Source organism: Zeugodacus cucurbitae, chromosome 2 (genome assembly GCF_028554725.1).
Source record: "Zeugodacus cucurbitae isolate PBARC_wt_2022May chromosome 2, idZeuCucr1.2, whole genome shotgun sequence".
Classification (NCBI taxonomy): Eukaryota; Metazoa; Arthropoda; class Insecta; order Diptera; family Tephritidae; genus Zeugodacus; species Zeugodacus cucurbitae.
The window spans coordinates 11,471,363-11,488,467 of NC_071667.1; the positions used below are offsets into that span (position 1 = coordinate 11,471,363).

Below are 17,105 nucleotides of genomic sequence, written 5' to 3' on the forward strand. Positions count from 1 at the left end.
GACTTTAAATCGCAAGGAAGAGAATAGGTTCGATTAAATACTTGGAAATGGTTAGAGAATACAATTTTTATTCCAATTCTCTCTCCTAAAAACGCCGACAACATATTTCCTTGTAAGAAAATATTCTAAATACTTTGATAAAAAATAAAAATTTTGGTAGAGTTTATTTGAAGTTACTTTCAAATTGTACTTCTATTATAGACTTCTAGATATAGAGAGAGGAGTTCAACTAGAGTCTTAAATATGTTTATTATCTGGAAAAAATAAAGAGAAGGCATTTTGTACGTAAGCTATAGAAATTCTTAAGTTTTATCCGAAAATATTTTTTTTTTTTGTAATTTTGTCATTAAAAAAAGTGTTACTTTCATATCAAAAAGCTCTACTGATAATATTCGATAAGATATGAGAATATTTTTCGCAGAAGCTTTCATTTAACTAATCAAAAATTCGAAAATCAAACTTAAACTCTTTTACCTTTAACAACATAATATTATATAATCTTACATTCACGATGTACAAATTGCCAGTCAAACGCACTAACTTGTTTTCTAATTTTCTTTCACTTTCATTGCATTGTCTTAAGGTGAAGCAGCTCGGCAACAAATCAGTGTCCTGGGTGCGTGTGCGTGATGGTCATATACTCACCGTCGACAGGTAATTAAAATCCCAACAATTCGTGATGTTAGTGAAACAACATTAATAAATCTAAATATAAACTTATAGATCATTATATTTATATATTAGTTACTACATAACTACATGAAACATATAAAGCTAAGCCTTTAAGCAGCTTTATTTTGTAAACAATTTGAAAGCTAGGAAAAGTGTTAAGCTCAAATTTAACAATTTCCAATGCAGTTAAATATGAAATACATAACTTTTAGTAAATATGCATTAAAATATATATTATAAATACTTGCATATATAAATACTAGATATTTACGTCTCATGCAGCACACAGAATCGTGAATGCTTGCGTTGAATTTGATTTTGAGGTATTTAGTGGATTAATTGGAATCTATTAGCACAGTAAACACTTAATTACCACAATACATATAAGATGAATGAAGAGATTTGCGTGGCGTTGGCGTGTAACGGCTGTAGTTACAGCAGGTAATCATATCTTAAATGCAAGAATTTGAACTCAACTTACTGTCGAATATACCACAAATTAACAATTGAAAAAAGTCATAGGAAGTGTTATGATACAGATTAACGGTTTCTTTTCTTGCTTAGTAGGATACTGCTACAAGCAAAAAAGCTCGTTTTTTATACTCTCGCAATAAGGTTGCTTAGCAATAAAGTTGATTAGCAACAAAGTTGCTAACAACGTTTTTAGACAGGAGCTAATTGATCAGTTAACCGTCCTCTGCTCCATTAAAACGCTAAGATCGATTTATCATACAAAATAAAATCTACATTTATTTTTGATTAAATTTTAATCGTCTTGAAAATCAAATGCAACTCTGCTACAAAGACGAACGATATACGTTCTTTGTCTGCGATTAGCTGAATTTTTTGATAAAAAAGCTACGGGGGATGTCGCTGCTAAAAATATTAATCAGCTGATGAAACTTACTAACTTCTTATGAAAAGCAAATACAAATATGTATAACAGCTGATCGGTTATGGAGGAGCCGGCAGTATATAAGGCAAAAAAGGATTTCTCAATAAAAATTTAAATTGATCAATTTATTTGGTTGTCTAAATACGCCATAAGAAGTCTTATGATATAAAGTAACGGTTTATTTTATCATTAAGTAGGATATTTCTACAAAGACATCAGTTCGATTTTTTTGATTTTCGAATTTTGGAGTTTATAAATAATATGTATGTTAAGAGTTTCCCCTATGTATCAAGTTGTCTCAGAAACTCGAGTTTAAAGTTTTGTGAAAGGATGCGATCTACTGAACTTGTATACTGCAGCCATCAATATAAAAACACTTACCTCTACTTGTGCCCATAGCATATAAACTGCTTTGGTTCCAACACAAACTCGATTTTAAGATTTTGTGTTAATGAGTAAATGCTAAGCGTTTTTTTTTTTGTTTAATTTCGCTAACGCTAAACACTAGAATATTGAATAAACTGGTACTAAGGCATAGAGATATAATAGAGACATAATAGAGTGGCCAATCCATAAAAAGGGAGATCCCACAAATTGTGCCAATTACCGTGGGATAAGCCTCCTAAATATCGCCTATAAGGTTCTATCGGGCGTACTGTGTGAAAGACTTAAGCCCACCGTCAACAAACTGATTGGACCTTATCAGTGTGGCTTTAGACCTGGAAAATCAACAACCGACCATATATTCACCATGCGCCAAACCTTGGAAAAGACCCGTGAAAATAGGATCGACACACACCACCTTTTTGTCGATTTTAAAGCTGCTTTCGACAGCACGAAAAGGAGCTGCCTTTATGCCGCGATGTCTGAATTTGGTATCCCCGCAAAACTAATACGGCTGTGTAAGTTCACGTTGAGCAACACCAAAAGCTCCGTCATGATTGGGAAGGACCTCTCCGAGCCGTTCGATACCAAGCGAGGTTTCAGACAAGGTGACTCACTATCGTGCGACTTCTTTAACTTGATGTTGGAAAAAATAATACGAGCTGCTAAATAGAGAAGGTACAATCTTCTACAAGAATGTACAGCTCCTGGCGTACGCCTATGATATTGATATCATCGGAAGCAACAACCGCGCCGTTTGTTCTGCTTTTTCCCGCATGGATAAGGAGGCGAAGCGAATGGGTCTGGAGGTGAATGAGGACAAGACGATATATCTCCTGTCATCAAGCAAACAGTCAGCGCACTCGCGTCTTGGCTCCCACGTCATTGTTGACAGTCATAACTTTGAAGTCGTAGATAATTTCGTATACCTGGGAACCAGTATCAACAACACCAACAATGTCAGCCTCGAAATCCAGCGCAGAATCACTCTTGCCAACAGGTGCTACTTTGGACTGAGTAGTCAATTGAACAGTAAAGTCCTCTCTCGACGAACCAAAATCAAATTCTACAAGTCGCTTATCATTCCCGTCCTGCTTTATGGTGCAGACGCTTGGACGATGCCAACATCAGATGAGACGACACTAGGAGTTTTCGAGAGGAAAATTTTGCGCAAGATTTATGGTCCTCAGAACATTGGCAACGGCGAATACCGCAGACGATGGAACGATGAGCTGTACGAGTTATACAACGACATTGACATAGTTCAGCGAATAAAAAGACAGCGGCTACGCTGGCTAGGTCATGTTGTCCGAATGGACGAACACACTCCAGCCCTGAAAGTGTTCGATGCAGTACCCGCCGGAGTAAGCCGAGGAAGGGGAAGGCCTCCACTCCGTTGGAGCGACCAGGTGGAGAGCGACCTGGTTACACTTGGAATCTCCAACTGGCGCCGAACTGCGAAGGAAAGACAAGAGTGGCGCGCTCTCATCGATTCGGCTATAACCGGCTAAACGGTTGAACGCCAATAACCTACAATAGAGTGGCCAGGTAAATTAATTGATGTATTTTTTATACACTCGCAACAATGTTGCTAAGAGAGTATAATAGTTCTGCTCACATAAAGGTTGGTTGTAAGTCCTAAAACTAAACGAGTTAGATATAGGGTATAGGGTATATATATATCAAAATGATCAGGGTGACGAGTAAAGTTCAAATCCGGATGTCTGTCTGTCCGTCCGTCCGGGCAAGCTGTAACTTGAGTAAAAATGATGAAACTTGGTTCACGTATTTCTTGGCACCATAAGAAGGTTAAGTTCAAAGATGTACAAAATCAGACCACTTCCAAGTCCACAAAATGACGGGAATCAAAAACATATAAAGAACTATAACTAAGCCATAAATTAAGCTATGATAGTGTAATTTGGTATGAAGGATCGCACTATGAAGGGGCATATTTGGATGTAATTTTTTTGGAGAACGGGGCCACGTCTCCTAATACGTTTTTTGTACATATCTCGTAAACCACTAGCTATATCAAGGAAACTTTCTGGAGTCGTTTCTTTTAGCTACTACCTTATACAATCCATTATGGAGGAAATCGGATTAGAACCACGCCCACCTCCCATGCAAAGGTTATGTTGAAAACTACTGAAAATGCTTTAACTCAGCAATAACAATTTAAATGGGCGTGGTTCCGCCCATTTATGGGTCAAAAACCATATCTCCGAAACTACTCGACCAATTTCAATAAAATCCGGTTCATAATATATTTCTGACTTCCCAATGATATGTTATGAAAATAACCCGAATCGATTCGCAACTACGCCTACTTCCGGTAAACCCAAAATTTTAAGTATACTTTATACCATACATATGCCGAATATGTCAGTCAAATTGTTTGTTATATTAATAAAATTAATTAAATAAATAGCGAGAGTATAAAATGTTCAGTAACACCCGAACTAAGCCCTTCCTTGCTTGTTTTTTTTTTTATTTTTTTGTGGCATATATTTGCTTTGGGAAATTATAGTCTTCATTATGAAAATAATTTGAACAGAATTTTAATAGAATGTCATATATGCATTTATATATCATTAATTGAATATATCTGTAAATTAATAATTGAAAATTAAGTTTATACAAGTTTTAATAACGACAAGTAATGGTAACTTATACATTACCTGGAATTTATAAGACTATACTTTGAGTAACTAATTGATTCCAAGAATTTACTTATAAAAGCACTTAAACACTTAGTTGTATAACTGTGTATTTATCAACTCCTACATGAGCGACAACAATTTCAATTTAATATTCAATTATATGTATGTATTTTAGTAAATAGTTTACTGGTAGTACGCTTATGTACTCAAGTATATATGTAACTGTACTTGAATGCACTTGCAGTGAGGAAGTTTAAATATTAATTTAATATTTCTGCAATTAGTCATCATATACACTTGAAACATTAATTTCCTATACAAGTATACCTATATTACATAACTGACGAATTTGCTTAACAATTCTGCACGTTCATGCAGCAACATTACTGTCATATTCAATGTCAGCTAGCATATAATTATCACAATGACTCTTCTGGTGTTGATGTAACCAAATGAGTTTTGAGATCATCGTGTGCCTATTGTTCAATGGTGTGGTATTTCTGTTTCACTCACTCGATGTATCACGACATATAAATACATGTGACATACAATCATGTGGTTATACTTAATCATCTGTTCATTACTGGCTGGGATATTAGTTTTGATGTAAATTCACCAAATTATTTTGGTAAAAATGGTGTTGATTCATGTGGTGTGGTATATAACTTTGATTTTGTTGTTGTAGAGAATAATTAGTGCAATCAACCCCATATTAGTTACGACAGAATTATATCATTGATAGTGTATAATTGAAATTTTATTTGCATATGTATAGAGGTATGTATGTAATTGGCGAAGAAACCGTTTAGCCGATTATAGCCGAATCGATATATGTATGTATACTTGTACATAATAATATTAAGGGTATGTTTGTGAACTAAATATATTTCCTAATATTAAATCTTATTATATTCAGATTAGTGGAATTTTTAATTTCATGTTCAAGTATTTTTCCTTAAAAACACGATTACTCTTAATAAGTAGTGTAAAGGGGTTATAATTTTAAAAATAAATAATTTTGAGGATAAGTGTTTCTTCTTATATTTAAAAACTGTTCGTTTCTCATCAAGAGAATTTTTTAAAATATAAACATTAGAGATTGCTTATCGAAACGGTAATGGGAAGCTCATATAAAATGCGTTTGCATTTACAATCATCTCATTAATACAGATTTTATTTTTGTGGACAAAGGAAAACCGGCCGAGTTCTTTAGTCTCTTAGTTTAAAAATTCAACGTTAAATAACATTAGTATGCTATATACTTCTTTCCATATGCCTTTGTGAAAGTACTAATTCCAGAAAAAATAAAAAAAAAATTAAGGAAACATTTTTCAATGTACAATGTACAATTTGTATATATATATATATATATATATTTGGCGTAGGAACCGCTTTAAGCGATTATAGCCAAATCCACCAGAGCGCGCCACTCGTTCCTCCTTTTTGGTTTTTGGCGCCAACTGGAAACATCATCCTCTTCCGCGGCTTCCTCCAGCGGGTACTGCATCGAACACTTTCAGAGCTGGAGTGTTTTCATCCATTCGTACAACATGACCTATCCAGCGTAACTGCTGTCTTTTTATTCGCTGAACTATGTCAATGTCGTCATATAAGTGGTGGATGGGGTCATATGTAGAAGCTCACGCAAGTGAGGAAGGTTTCTGATTGCCATTCACTTGGGAGTGGCCAGGAACGATTCTTTTGCATATGACTCAAGCAGCTCACGACTTCCGGATTTAGACCAAGTATCCTCTGGGTAGCCAACAGACATCCATTTGAAGGCGAGCTAAAGTGAGAAGGCGAAGCCCGCTTCTGCAGTTGTTCGTATGCTTTGGGACCCACCACTTAAAAATATCTCCCCAATGAAAGACCGTACAATTTGTATACCTTTTAGAAAAAACGGAAACTCTAATAGCCTTTTCACACAGCCAAATTAATTGATCAATTAAAATTTTGATTGAGAAACCAGTTTTAGCCCTTCACACGGCCGGCTACTCGATATTCGATGAGCTTTTACAAATTTTTATTTTTGCTTTTCATAAGAATTTGGTAAGTTTCATCAACTGATTGCTATTTTATTTATCTCCAGCAGCGACATCTACCGTCGTGTAGCATGAAAAACAACTCGCCAACAAAGAACGTATATGCATATAATTACAAATACGGTCTTTGTCGCAGAATTGCATTTAATTTTCCAGTCGTTTAAAATTCAATTAATGTAGAAAAATGAGATTTTTATTTTGTACAGTAAACCGATATAAATCAGCGTTTTAATCGAGCAAAGGCCGGTTAATTGATCAATTAGCGCCTGTGTGAAAAGGCTATAAATAACACAAAGTTTTGAAAGTTATTTTTAGCGCTTTGTAGTAGTATTATTGGGGTTGGTGCCTGGCATTAGCTGAAAAATAATAGAGAGAGTAGTTTTTCGGAAATGCATACCAGTATACTATGAATAACGATAAAAGCTAAAAGTCTGTATAGAAATTCGAATGAAGTAAATTTATATAAACTTGCTTAATAAGCCTCTTGTGTTGGAAAATATTTATTTGTTGAATAAATGCCATCGTGCATTTAAAAATATATCCGCCTGTGTATTGAATGTATGCTTATTAAATTATATATTGCGAATGCAAGTAATCTCTATTAAACAAACCATTAAACGATTACATTACTAATGTTCAAATAAGCATTGTGTGCATGGGTACTCATACATATACGTACGAGGAAATGGCACTATGAGCACCATTAAAATATATATATACTGCACTAGAAACACAATTACATATGAATTTGTAGGATTTCGAGGATACGACTGAAAATGCACAACAGCTTAGTAAGGAAGCACCATTTCGTAAGGAAACAGAAATGGCTGGCGATTTTAGAGAATACTAACGGAAATACAAACCACCCTAATGCACTTGTATATATAAATATATAGAGATATAGTATATGTTACTTGTGGGAGTGTACACTTATGTTAGCAGCCAAGAAAACAATTTAGTAAGACTTATACAGCTATGTGATAAGAAATCCAAACCAACACACCAAATACATATAAAGGAAGCAACAAAATCAGAACAATAAGACGGACAAGGACTTGCAATACATACGAATACATAAGAGTGCCTTCAACCATATTTATTTACACAGAGTTACGGAGCTGCGCGCAAGCACAAGCTAACAGTTGGAAGGGACAAACAGACATGGCATGTAGACAAACAGTGCAAGAAAAGAACAATATAGAATATAGCGAAGCAAAGGACAGTTGTACAGCAGCCAGACAATGTGAGCTAAACTTGAGACAATCAACTGACAGCGGAAGTAAATTGCAGCCTTGAAGTTGCAACATGCTGTTACACCAGCGAGGCGAAGGCAATAAGTGTCACTGTGTGCTTGTGTGTATGTGTGTGTGATTGTCTGAGTGTTTGTGTGGGCGCAAGCAAGGGTTTTGTGCTCTAGAAGGCCAAACTGTGTTATATAAATATACTACACTAAAACGGTTTACACACACACTCTCTCATACCGATATAATGCTAAAGTTGTCTGTATACTATATATGTACTCAGATAAGTATGTATGTAATGAACAATGTTATCGGTCAACAATTCAGCTATTGCGTTTATCTTTTTCAACTGTTTGCAGTTCTCACATTTTTCTACCATTGTGTTTGCCATGTCACTGATGTTGTGCACACATGTCTGTAGATATGTACGACTATGTGTATATTTACCAGCGCCTTCATGCTGTGCACTTTTGCTCACATTTGCTCGTTTAACTGTTCATAATGTGACAGGTTCATTGGTTGCTCTTGCACTTCGGTACACACACTGGCGCTTAAACACTCAGGCGCGCTCTCCCTCTCTGCGGCTATTGTAAGCATATTATGGCGTAATGGAAGTAGTTGAAAAATGAAATAGTGGAAAATGCAAGAAAAAATTGGCAGGATGACCTGAAATGGATACCGGCACTTGTACTAATGTGTGCTTATGTGTGTAAGTGATATATGTGCTATTATGTGTGTTAAAACTCATGTAGTTGTAAGTAAGCGATTTTATTTTTCGCTCAGCTGGGATCTTTCATGTACACCATTCAGTCTAAATGAGTGGGAAACCATGTTGGACCTCTGGAAATACCAGACTGACTCTACAACATAATTTTTTTATCTCGAAGGCTACCAAATGCGGTGCTGAGAGAGAATAAGGTTGTCAAGGAGAGACATGAAAAATATAAGATTTTATAAGAGAAAAATTTAGTTCTGCACTAAAATCTTAGCCTTTACCGAACTCCGAAACCGAAATATAATTTTCTGTAAATCTTTTCATTATATGGGTGATTCTACGATAAGAAGTAACTTGTGCGGCAATCAACTTAAAGTATTGTTTATGTCCTTTATGTTGCTATTTTTTTTAAATGAATCACGTCATATTAATGTAGTGTATTAAATAACATTACAACTTACTGCATAATTAACGCATTTTTTTCTGAAATTCCTTACAAAGTCTAAAAAAGTATCTCCCCTGGCTTGTCCCATTACTACTTTTTATTTAACTTTCGGACAATACATATATTTTTTGTATGAGATGGTAAGCCTAAACTAAATTCAATCGGAAGTAAAATAATGAATATTAAGTATTGTTAAATAAAAAACAAATTTATTTTGTTTATTTCATATAATTTTTAAAATTAACATTTGTCCCGATTTCTTTTATGTATCTACCCTGCCAAATTTTGTGCGACATAAATTCAAAGACGATCGCATTGAAAAAAGTGCTCATGGGCTCATTTCAGCCAGAAGTTAACAATACTAATCGCGAAATCCGTTTGAATTTATTGATTTGTTATTTTAATTTTAGTGTTTATTCATCTAGGAGATAGAGTACCTTTAATTTGTAATACTATTTTAAATTAATTTTTTGCTTTTGGTAAAATAATTATCTGCCATAAACTTTACGTCTCTCCCCTGGCCGATGTATTTACCCTGGTCTTCGAAAAAATAATAATATATGTATTAAGTGACTTGCCCTTACGTGAGAAGATAAATAAAAGGGACAAAAATCATAATATAGAGGTTTCATGAAAAAAATCCAAAGTTTTTCTTTGGCCGTTTTCTCTATGCAATTGAAACCTCTTATTGTTGAATCACCCAAATACTTTTTATACTCTCGGAACAAAGTTGCTAAAGATAGTATTATAGTTTTGTTCACATAACGGTTGGTTGTAAGTCCTAAAACTAAACGAGTTAGATAGGGTTATATATATCAAAATGATCAGGGTGACGAGTAAAGTTCAAATTCGGATGTCTGTCCATCCGTCCGTGCTAGCTGTAACTTGAGAAGAAATTGAGATATCTTGATGGGCTAGATGGGCGTCATCGGACCACAGCCACGCCCACAAATGGCAACAACCGAAAACATTTATAAAGCTATACCTCAGCAAAAAATTAAAAATTAAAAATTAATTAATTAAAAATTATTGAAGTAAAATTTGGTATAAGGGGCATATGTGGATGTAATTTTTTGGGGGAAGGGGGTAAACTACTAAAGCTATACCAAGGAAACTTTCTAGGTACTACCTTTTACTACTTTTTTTAGGTACTACCTTATACAGTCCAAAAATGGAGGAAATCGGATTATAACCACGCTCACCTCCCATTCAAAGGTTATGTTGAAAACTACTAAAACTGCTTTAATTCAGTAAAGAAAAACACCAGAAGCCTAAAATTTCATTATAAAGATGGTACAGAAGAGCTACACTAAAATGGCATACAAAATTTTAAATGGGCGTAGTTCCGCCATATCTCCGAAAACTACTCGACCAATTTCAATGAAATTCGGTTCATAATATCTTCCTAGCCAATGTAGTGAAAATAGTCCAAATCGGTTCACAACCACGCCTACTTCCCATATACCAGAACTTTGAAGTCTTTCTGAATAGTTTACTTTACAATATATAAAGTTAGTACCAGTGAAAATATGGCAACAGAACAAAAATACAGTATTTAAGACGAAATAGAAAGAAAATAGTGGCATGGCCCTTCTAAAAATCGTCAAAATCGGTCCATAAGTTTTCAAGACCCTATATATCGAATATGAGGACCTCTAACAAATTTTTACAGAAAATATATAATAGGTAAGTCTCTCAGATATTTAGAAGAAATTCAGAGGGAATATCCTCCTTCTAATAATATGTCTCCGTGCCAAAAATGAGTTAAATCCGATCATAACTTCCCCTATCTCCCATATACTTAATATTAGGGTTTTAAAACTTTCAATGGACTTTATACCATATATATCAAATTGTATGTTATATTAATGAATTTAAATAAATAAATTGCGAGAGTATAAAATGTTCGGTGAGACCCGAACTTAGCCCTTGTTCCTTACTTGTTCTGCTATATAATTATGTATAATCAGCGATGAATATAAATATTTCCTGAAGCATACTTACTCGAATATAAGCAAATTTTTTTCTAAAATTGTAAAACATCTCTCGTAGACATCCTCCGAGAAACATTCCTAATAAACTTACATACAATACATATTTTTAGGCGCTGACCCTCTTAGCTAACCCTCTTATGTATATCCCGCTATATTAGATGTTTATATGCTGGTGTGTGTGTGTGCGTGGCAACATGAAGTTTTCTCAACTATCCAATGATATTGGCTATCAATGACACATCGTCTGTCAGTTGAAAGTGAACTGCTGCGAAAAAAATTAAAATTAAACGAGGTATTTTACTTCAAATAGTTTATAAAAGTTTTGAAATTGATTTTCCTGCGCCGTTCGTGCAAAAGCAGAAGTGTAATAATAAATAAGAAGAATGATTGTTCATAGAATAACAGAAACTTAACAGTAAGTTAAGTCTAAACTGTATTGAGTTCCATTAGAAAAGCTAATTCGTTCTTAAGATTACTTAGCCGAAAGTATTTAAATTTTATTTCACCACATAACAAATAACTGTTTAGTACGCGCAACAGTTTTATAGATGTCTTCTTCAAGCATTAACGTTCCAACACTGTAAGCTTATACCATATCACATGCTTCAACTGGTGAGGGTGGTCTCGGAGCGCTCAACCATGACTTTACTTGCACCAGTACTGAATGTAGCAGCCTAAACAAGAGTGAAGCAAACACTTTCATATTCACAGCAGAAACACATGCAAAAATATTCGTTATGATAATGAAATTCTGTTGCTGCACAGATTTTGCTTTTGGCCAACATTGTATTAGAATTTTCAACTGGCTTCGCAAAGCAACCACAAAACCACATGCATTTAAAGGTCACACAACCTGTGTATGCTGTTCTAAACCATTAGAGGGAGACACGTTGCAATAAATACACAAATGAACAAATTCATGTATGCCAGCAAACATAATTACTTGTCTATCCATACGCTGTTGCAACATTCGCTAACGGTAGTTTGTGGCGTTATACAAATAACACAATTTCGAAATCTAACTGAAAACAGAACAAATCTTATATAGCACTCCGAAATGTGCACAACAGAGAGATCACTGCTAACCAACGAATCACCGAATCTGTTGGCTGCCGCTCCCACACACACACAGTTGTTATTATGCAAGGTGCATAAGTCGAGAATTTGAGCTTGTAAAGCTGCAGGCTAAAATCTGCATATGAAACTACAACGGGATAATGCGAATGCGGCAAACGAAGTTGTGTTGTCATTGCGTCCCTTACAACACGTATGTTAGTACATGTGCTGCAACACCAAAAAGCAAAAGCTACATCAACTTTTACCCAAAGGCCATGCTACCATATACACCAAATATACCAGCTTTATCAGATTCATTTACATTTCATATGAAAATATTCCTGTGTATAAGCTGGTTCTCTTATGACCCAGTATTTATACAGTACAACGTATATATTCCCAGTTGGCATGAATTCATACTCTGTGTGCGTGCTGAAAAATAGCAGTGTTTATTGAACAAATATTTCATAAATTTTACGTGGAAGAGAGCCGTGTACAATGATACCGCGAGCTCAGGGTAATGTACGAAAACATATATTTAAATGAAACCTGAGTTCGTATATGAACTTGGTTACCCTGATAGTTTTAACCATCTAAAGATCGATATATTTAAAATCAGTAACATACCATTGCCTTTGTCCCGCAAAAATGGTCTATAGTTTTAATTATTTTGTTCTGATGATTTTGATTTTGAATTTTTTTTTTTTTTTGAATTTTCTATTTGGATCAGTCAGTCGGTATATCAAGCCCTTTGCACACACTTATTCCATTACGTAATCACTTATATTCTTCTCTTTCTTTTTACAATCTCCTCTAACTTTTCTTTTAAATACACTCTCTCTCACTCTCTCTCTCTTTCTCTCTGTCTATGTCTCAAGAAAGAAAGAGTGTAGTAGTATCGTATGTAGTGATATGATTCGCTACATTTGTTGCGTTCTAGCGCTTGATGAAAGTAAAACAATGCCAAAATATTCGGTATTATACTTATAAAAGATTGCATAAAAGTTTATTTAATGCTGCTATTATTTCAAACAAGACTATATTCATATATTGCTACAACATTCACTTCTGTTGGTTTCAAATTTTCTTGTAGAATTTGAAATTATTCTGGCTTTGTGAGATTTATTCGCATTTTATTTGTTTGTAGGTGAGGTTGTATACTATAAAACATATTGGAATTGTAGCAAATTTATTTTACTTTAAATTTATTTGTGGTTTTTTCTAAGACACAAAAATTTGTTTGCGGTCCCCGATGTTATATCGAAAAATTTGGAATGAATGAACAAATTAATTTAGCTTACCTACATATAAGGAGTTTCAATCACACAGCCACACAAAACAAAATTTTTGTCATGACCTGGGGATCTTACTATGTGTAATATAACGGGTGATTTTTTTGAGGTTAGGATTTTCATGCATTAGTATTTGACAGATCACGTGGGATTTCAGACATGGTGTCAAAGAGAAAGATGCTCAGTATGCTTTGACATTTCATCATGAATAGACTTACTAACGAGCAACGCTTGCAAATCATTGAATTTTATTACCAAAATCAGTGTTCGGTTCGAAATGTGTTTATCGACAAATTTTGTTCAGCGATGAGGCTCATTTCTGGTTGAATGGCTACGTAAATAAGCAAAATTGCCGCATTTGGGGTGAAGAGCAACCAGAAGCCGTTCAAGAACTGCCCATGCATCCCGAAAAATGCACTGTTTGGTGTGGTTTGTACGCTGGTGGAATCATTGGACCGTATTTTTTCAAAGATGCTGTTGGACGCAACGTTACGGTGAATGGCGATCGCTATCGTTCGATGCTAACAAACTTTTTGTTGCCAAAAATGGAAGAACTGAACTTGGTTGACATGTGGTTTCAACAAGATGGCGCTACATGCCACACAGCTCGCGATTCTATGGCCATTTTGAGGGAAAACTTCGGAGAACAATTCATCTCAAGAAATGGACCCGTAAGTTGGCCACCAAGATCATGCGATTTAACGCCTTTAGACTATTTTTTGTGGGGCTACGTCAAGTCTAAAGTCTACAGAAATAAGCCAGCAACTATTCCAGCTTTGGAAGACAACATTTCCGAAGAAATTCGGGCTATTCCGGCCGAAATGCTCGAAAAAGTTGCCCAAAATTGGACTTTCCGAATGGACCACCTAAGACGCAGCCGCGGTCAACATTTAAATGAAATTATCTTCAAAAAGTAAATGTCATGAACCAATCTAACGTTTCAAATAAAGAACCGATGAGATTTTGCAAATTTTATGCGTTTTTTTTTTTTTAAAAGTTATCAAGCTCTTAAAAAATCACCCTTTATGTTTTTGGGGTAGCTGATTCCGAATCCATTGTCGGTTTTTCAAAATTCAAAATGGCGGATGCAATATGACGGATCGGAAGCGCTTCAAACTCTTTACTCAGAGGTTCTCGGGGTCGCTGATTACTAATTTGATGTTACTTTTTAAAAAATCAAAACGGCGAACCAATATGGCGGACATATTTTACAACTTCTTCTTATTGCATCCGCGTTATTGATTTTTGAATAACCGACACCGAATTCGTAATCAGCGACCTCGAAAAATCTGCAAAAAAATCAGCGGCATGTTTTTAATACTCATTAATCTCTCTTCTTTTTAGTAGTGTCAATATTGACTTCACTTTCAATATTCGCTGTAAATTTTAATATTATTATCGAATATGGTTTTTGACAGCTCATCAGAATCCTCATCCGTCCGTTGGGAATCATCAACGACTCTGTTATCGGGATTATATAATTCATTCCAAAAGTTTCTTTTAGAATCACATAAATTTTGAAATATTTTTGATCAGTAAATGATATGTGGAACCAGAAAAAGAAGCATATACTTCTAAAATATTGCTGCACAATGCTGCTTAGTTATAGTTCTTCATTTTTTTTCAACATAACCTCAATTCTCGACCAAATCCTATCCTATCAAAAAATCCATCTCACGATTTTTTGTCAAAATGTATACAGATGTCTTATAAATTGTCCAAACTTCACATTTGCAAACCGGGGTTTCCTAAAAATCTAACGGTACTTTCTAAAAATAGAGTTAAACGCATGAATACCTGTATTTTTTTAAAGCACATCAAATTTTTTTTTTAATATCGCAGCAACAACGAAATTCAATTTGTCCTGGTAATTGTCCACGTTAACGAATCAAGATTATTTTTAATGGATTTTGAAGTTAAAGGTTTATATTTTAACTTGTGAAATTAATTAAGTCTTACGTGATTTGTATTTATTATGAAATTAGTGTTTTATATCACCTATTTTTTTAACCTTTTTTCTGCGTCTTCAATGTGTTTACATAAAGTTTTAACTGTGTTCCCCCACGATCTCCCGTTAGATTTATTTTATATTGTCTTTAGCAAAGTCTTAAGTTAATAAAAGTGTTAAAGTAAAAAGCTTGGCTAAAAAAGCTTGGAAAGAAGGATAAATCGTCGTTATTTCAATCTGTGTACGGTTTACTAGAGGAGACATTTTAAGTTTTTGTTCTAATTATAATGGCTGTTGAATGGCAGTGAAAAAATGAACTGTATTAAATTGTTTGATAATTTACTTTTTTCCTACATGATTTTTTAAAATGATATTATTCTTATAGGTTGAATGTGGGGGTTGGATGGGGGAAACTATAACGACAAAGCCTGCTCAGCTTGTGTATCGCTTTCTTAAATTTTTTTACAAAGCCGTACCTAAAGTTTTGACGCTTCAACTATTACCATGAGAAGTATTTTTGCGCATCATTGCCATATAATGGCAATTACTGTTCTATGGGAGCAATAGGACCTAGTAGTCGGATGGGTCCAATTTTTTTAATATATATTTAAAATAATTTTCTAGATTTTTGGTGAAAATTTCATAGCGATATCTCATCGGGAAGTATTTATGCCCGCGCCTTCATACAAGCCGAACCACTGTGCCATGCTTTCATGATTCTCACCTAACAAGTGTCAATAAAAACTCGAAAGGAAACTTGCAACGTGGGCTAAAATGCAATAAAGATCACTGAAGCAATCCAATCAATGTATTCAGCACATGATGCGCTGGTTCACCTACTCTTTTCCGACTAAAATTGAAACGCGCGGCTGGTACTCATGTACATTGAGTATGCAAAATGCAAAAGTGTAATCCGGACATGTTTACAATACACCAGCACCAACAATACCGGGGCATAAGTGCTGAGAGTCCTAACGGAATTTCTTTTATTGCTTGCACACACACGATTTCAAAGCTATTTATTTTGAGTTTTTATACTGGCAATTGTTGTTGTGAATTTATGCCATTTTTACTGCTACTGTTTGCGCTTAAGTGTGGAAAATCGCTTACATATGCCTGAATGTAATTTCGCGTAAGCCGCATGTTTGCATTGTAGCATTTCCGCTAAATTGCAGGCATACACACACTCACGCGTGCTCGCACATAACACGCTTACTTACTCGTAAGGCTGCATATTGGCCGATGTTGTGGGAGTTTTTATGCACACTCACTGTGTTTGCTTTGCATGTGTGCTTAGATTTGTGAAGATGTGTCTTTTTATGACTTGAAGTGATTTCCAATTCTTGATTAAGTCAATTGCAATTGTTGTAAATCCTTTTATGTTTATTCGTATTTGGTATGCTCTCTTGATTTTATAATGTGTTAATTGTTGCAGTAGTTGGGAGAGATTTTTAATAAAACTTATTCTTAAAGAGAAAGTGACGTAACAAGCGGAGAGAGTGCTTTCTCGTTAGTTGAACTCGGTGACAACTAAACTTGTGCTTTCCCATTTAATCAGGGCTTATGCATTCGCTACAACAACAACATTATGAGTGTTTACAATATAATATAGATTGGGGAAGACCTACAGTGACTGCTGTGTGTTTACACCCGACCGATCCTGTAACTAATGCACTGTTGGATCGTCAAATCTTTGTTCGAACAGCTTAATTTGAACATCTGTTGGGATATGATCTCTTTAATAAGAAATAGAGAGAG

General features: G+C 34.8%; 1 protein-coding gene across 1 annotated transcript in view; it reads left to right on the plus strand.

Annotated features, from left to right (window-relative positions):
- LOC105212314 (zwei Ig domain protein zig-8) overlaps positions 1-17,105 on the plus strand; it is a 218,403-nt gene that overhangs the window by 168,133 nt on the left and 33,165 nt on the right. Inside the window, exon 4 of the mRNA XM_011184208.3 lies at positions 584-654. Within this exon, the coding sequence (XP_011182510.1) occupies positions 584-654 (71 nt within the window). The remainder of the gene's footprint in view (positions 1-583; positions 655-17,105) is intronic.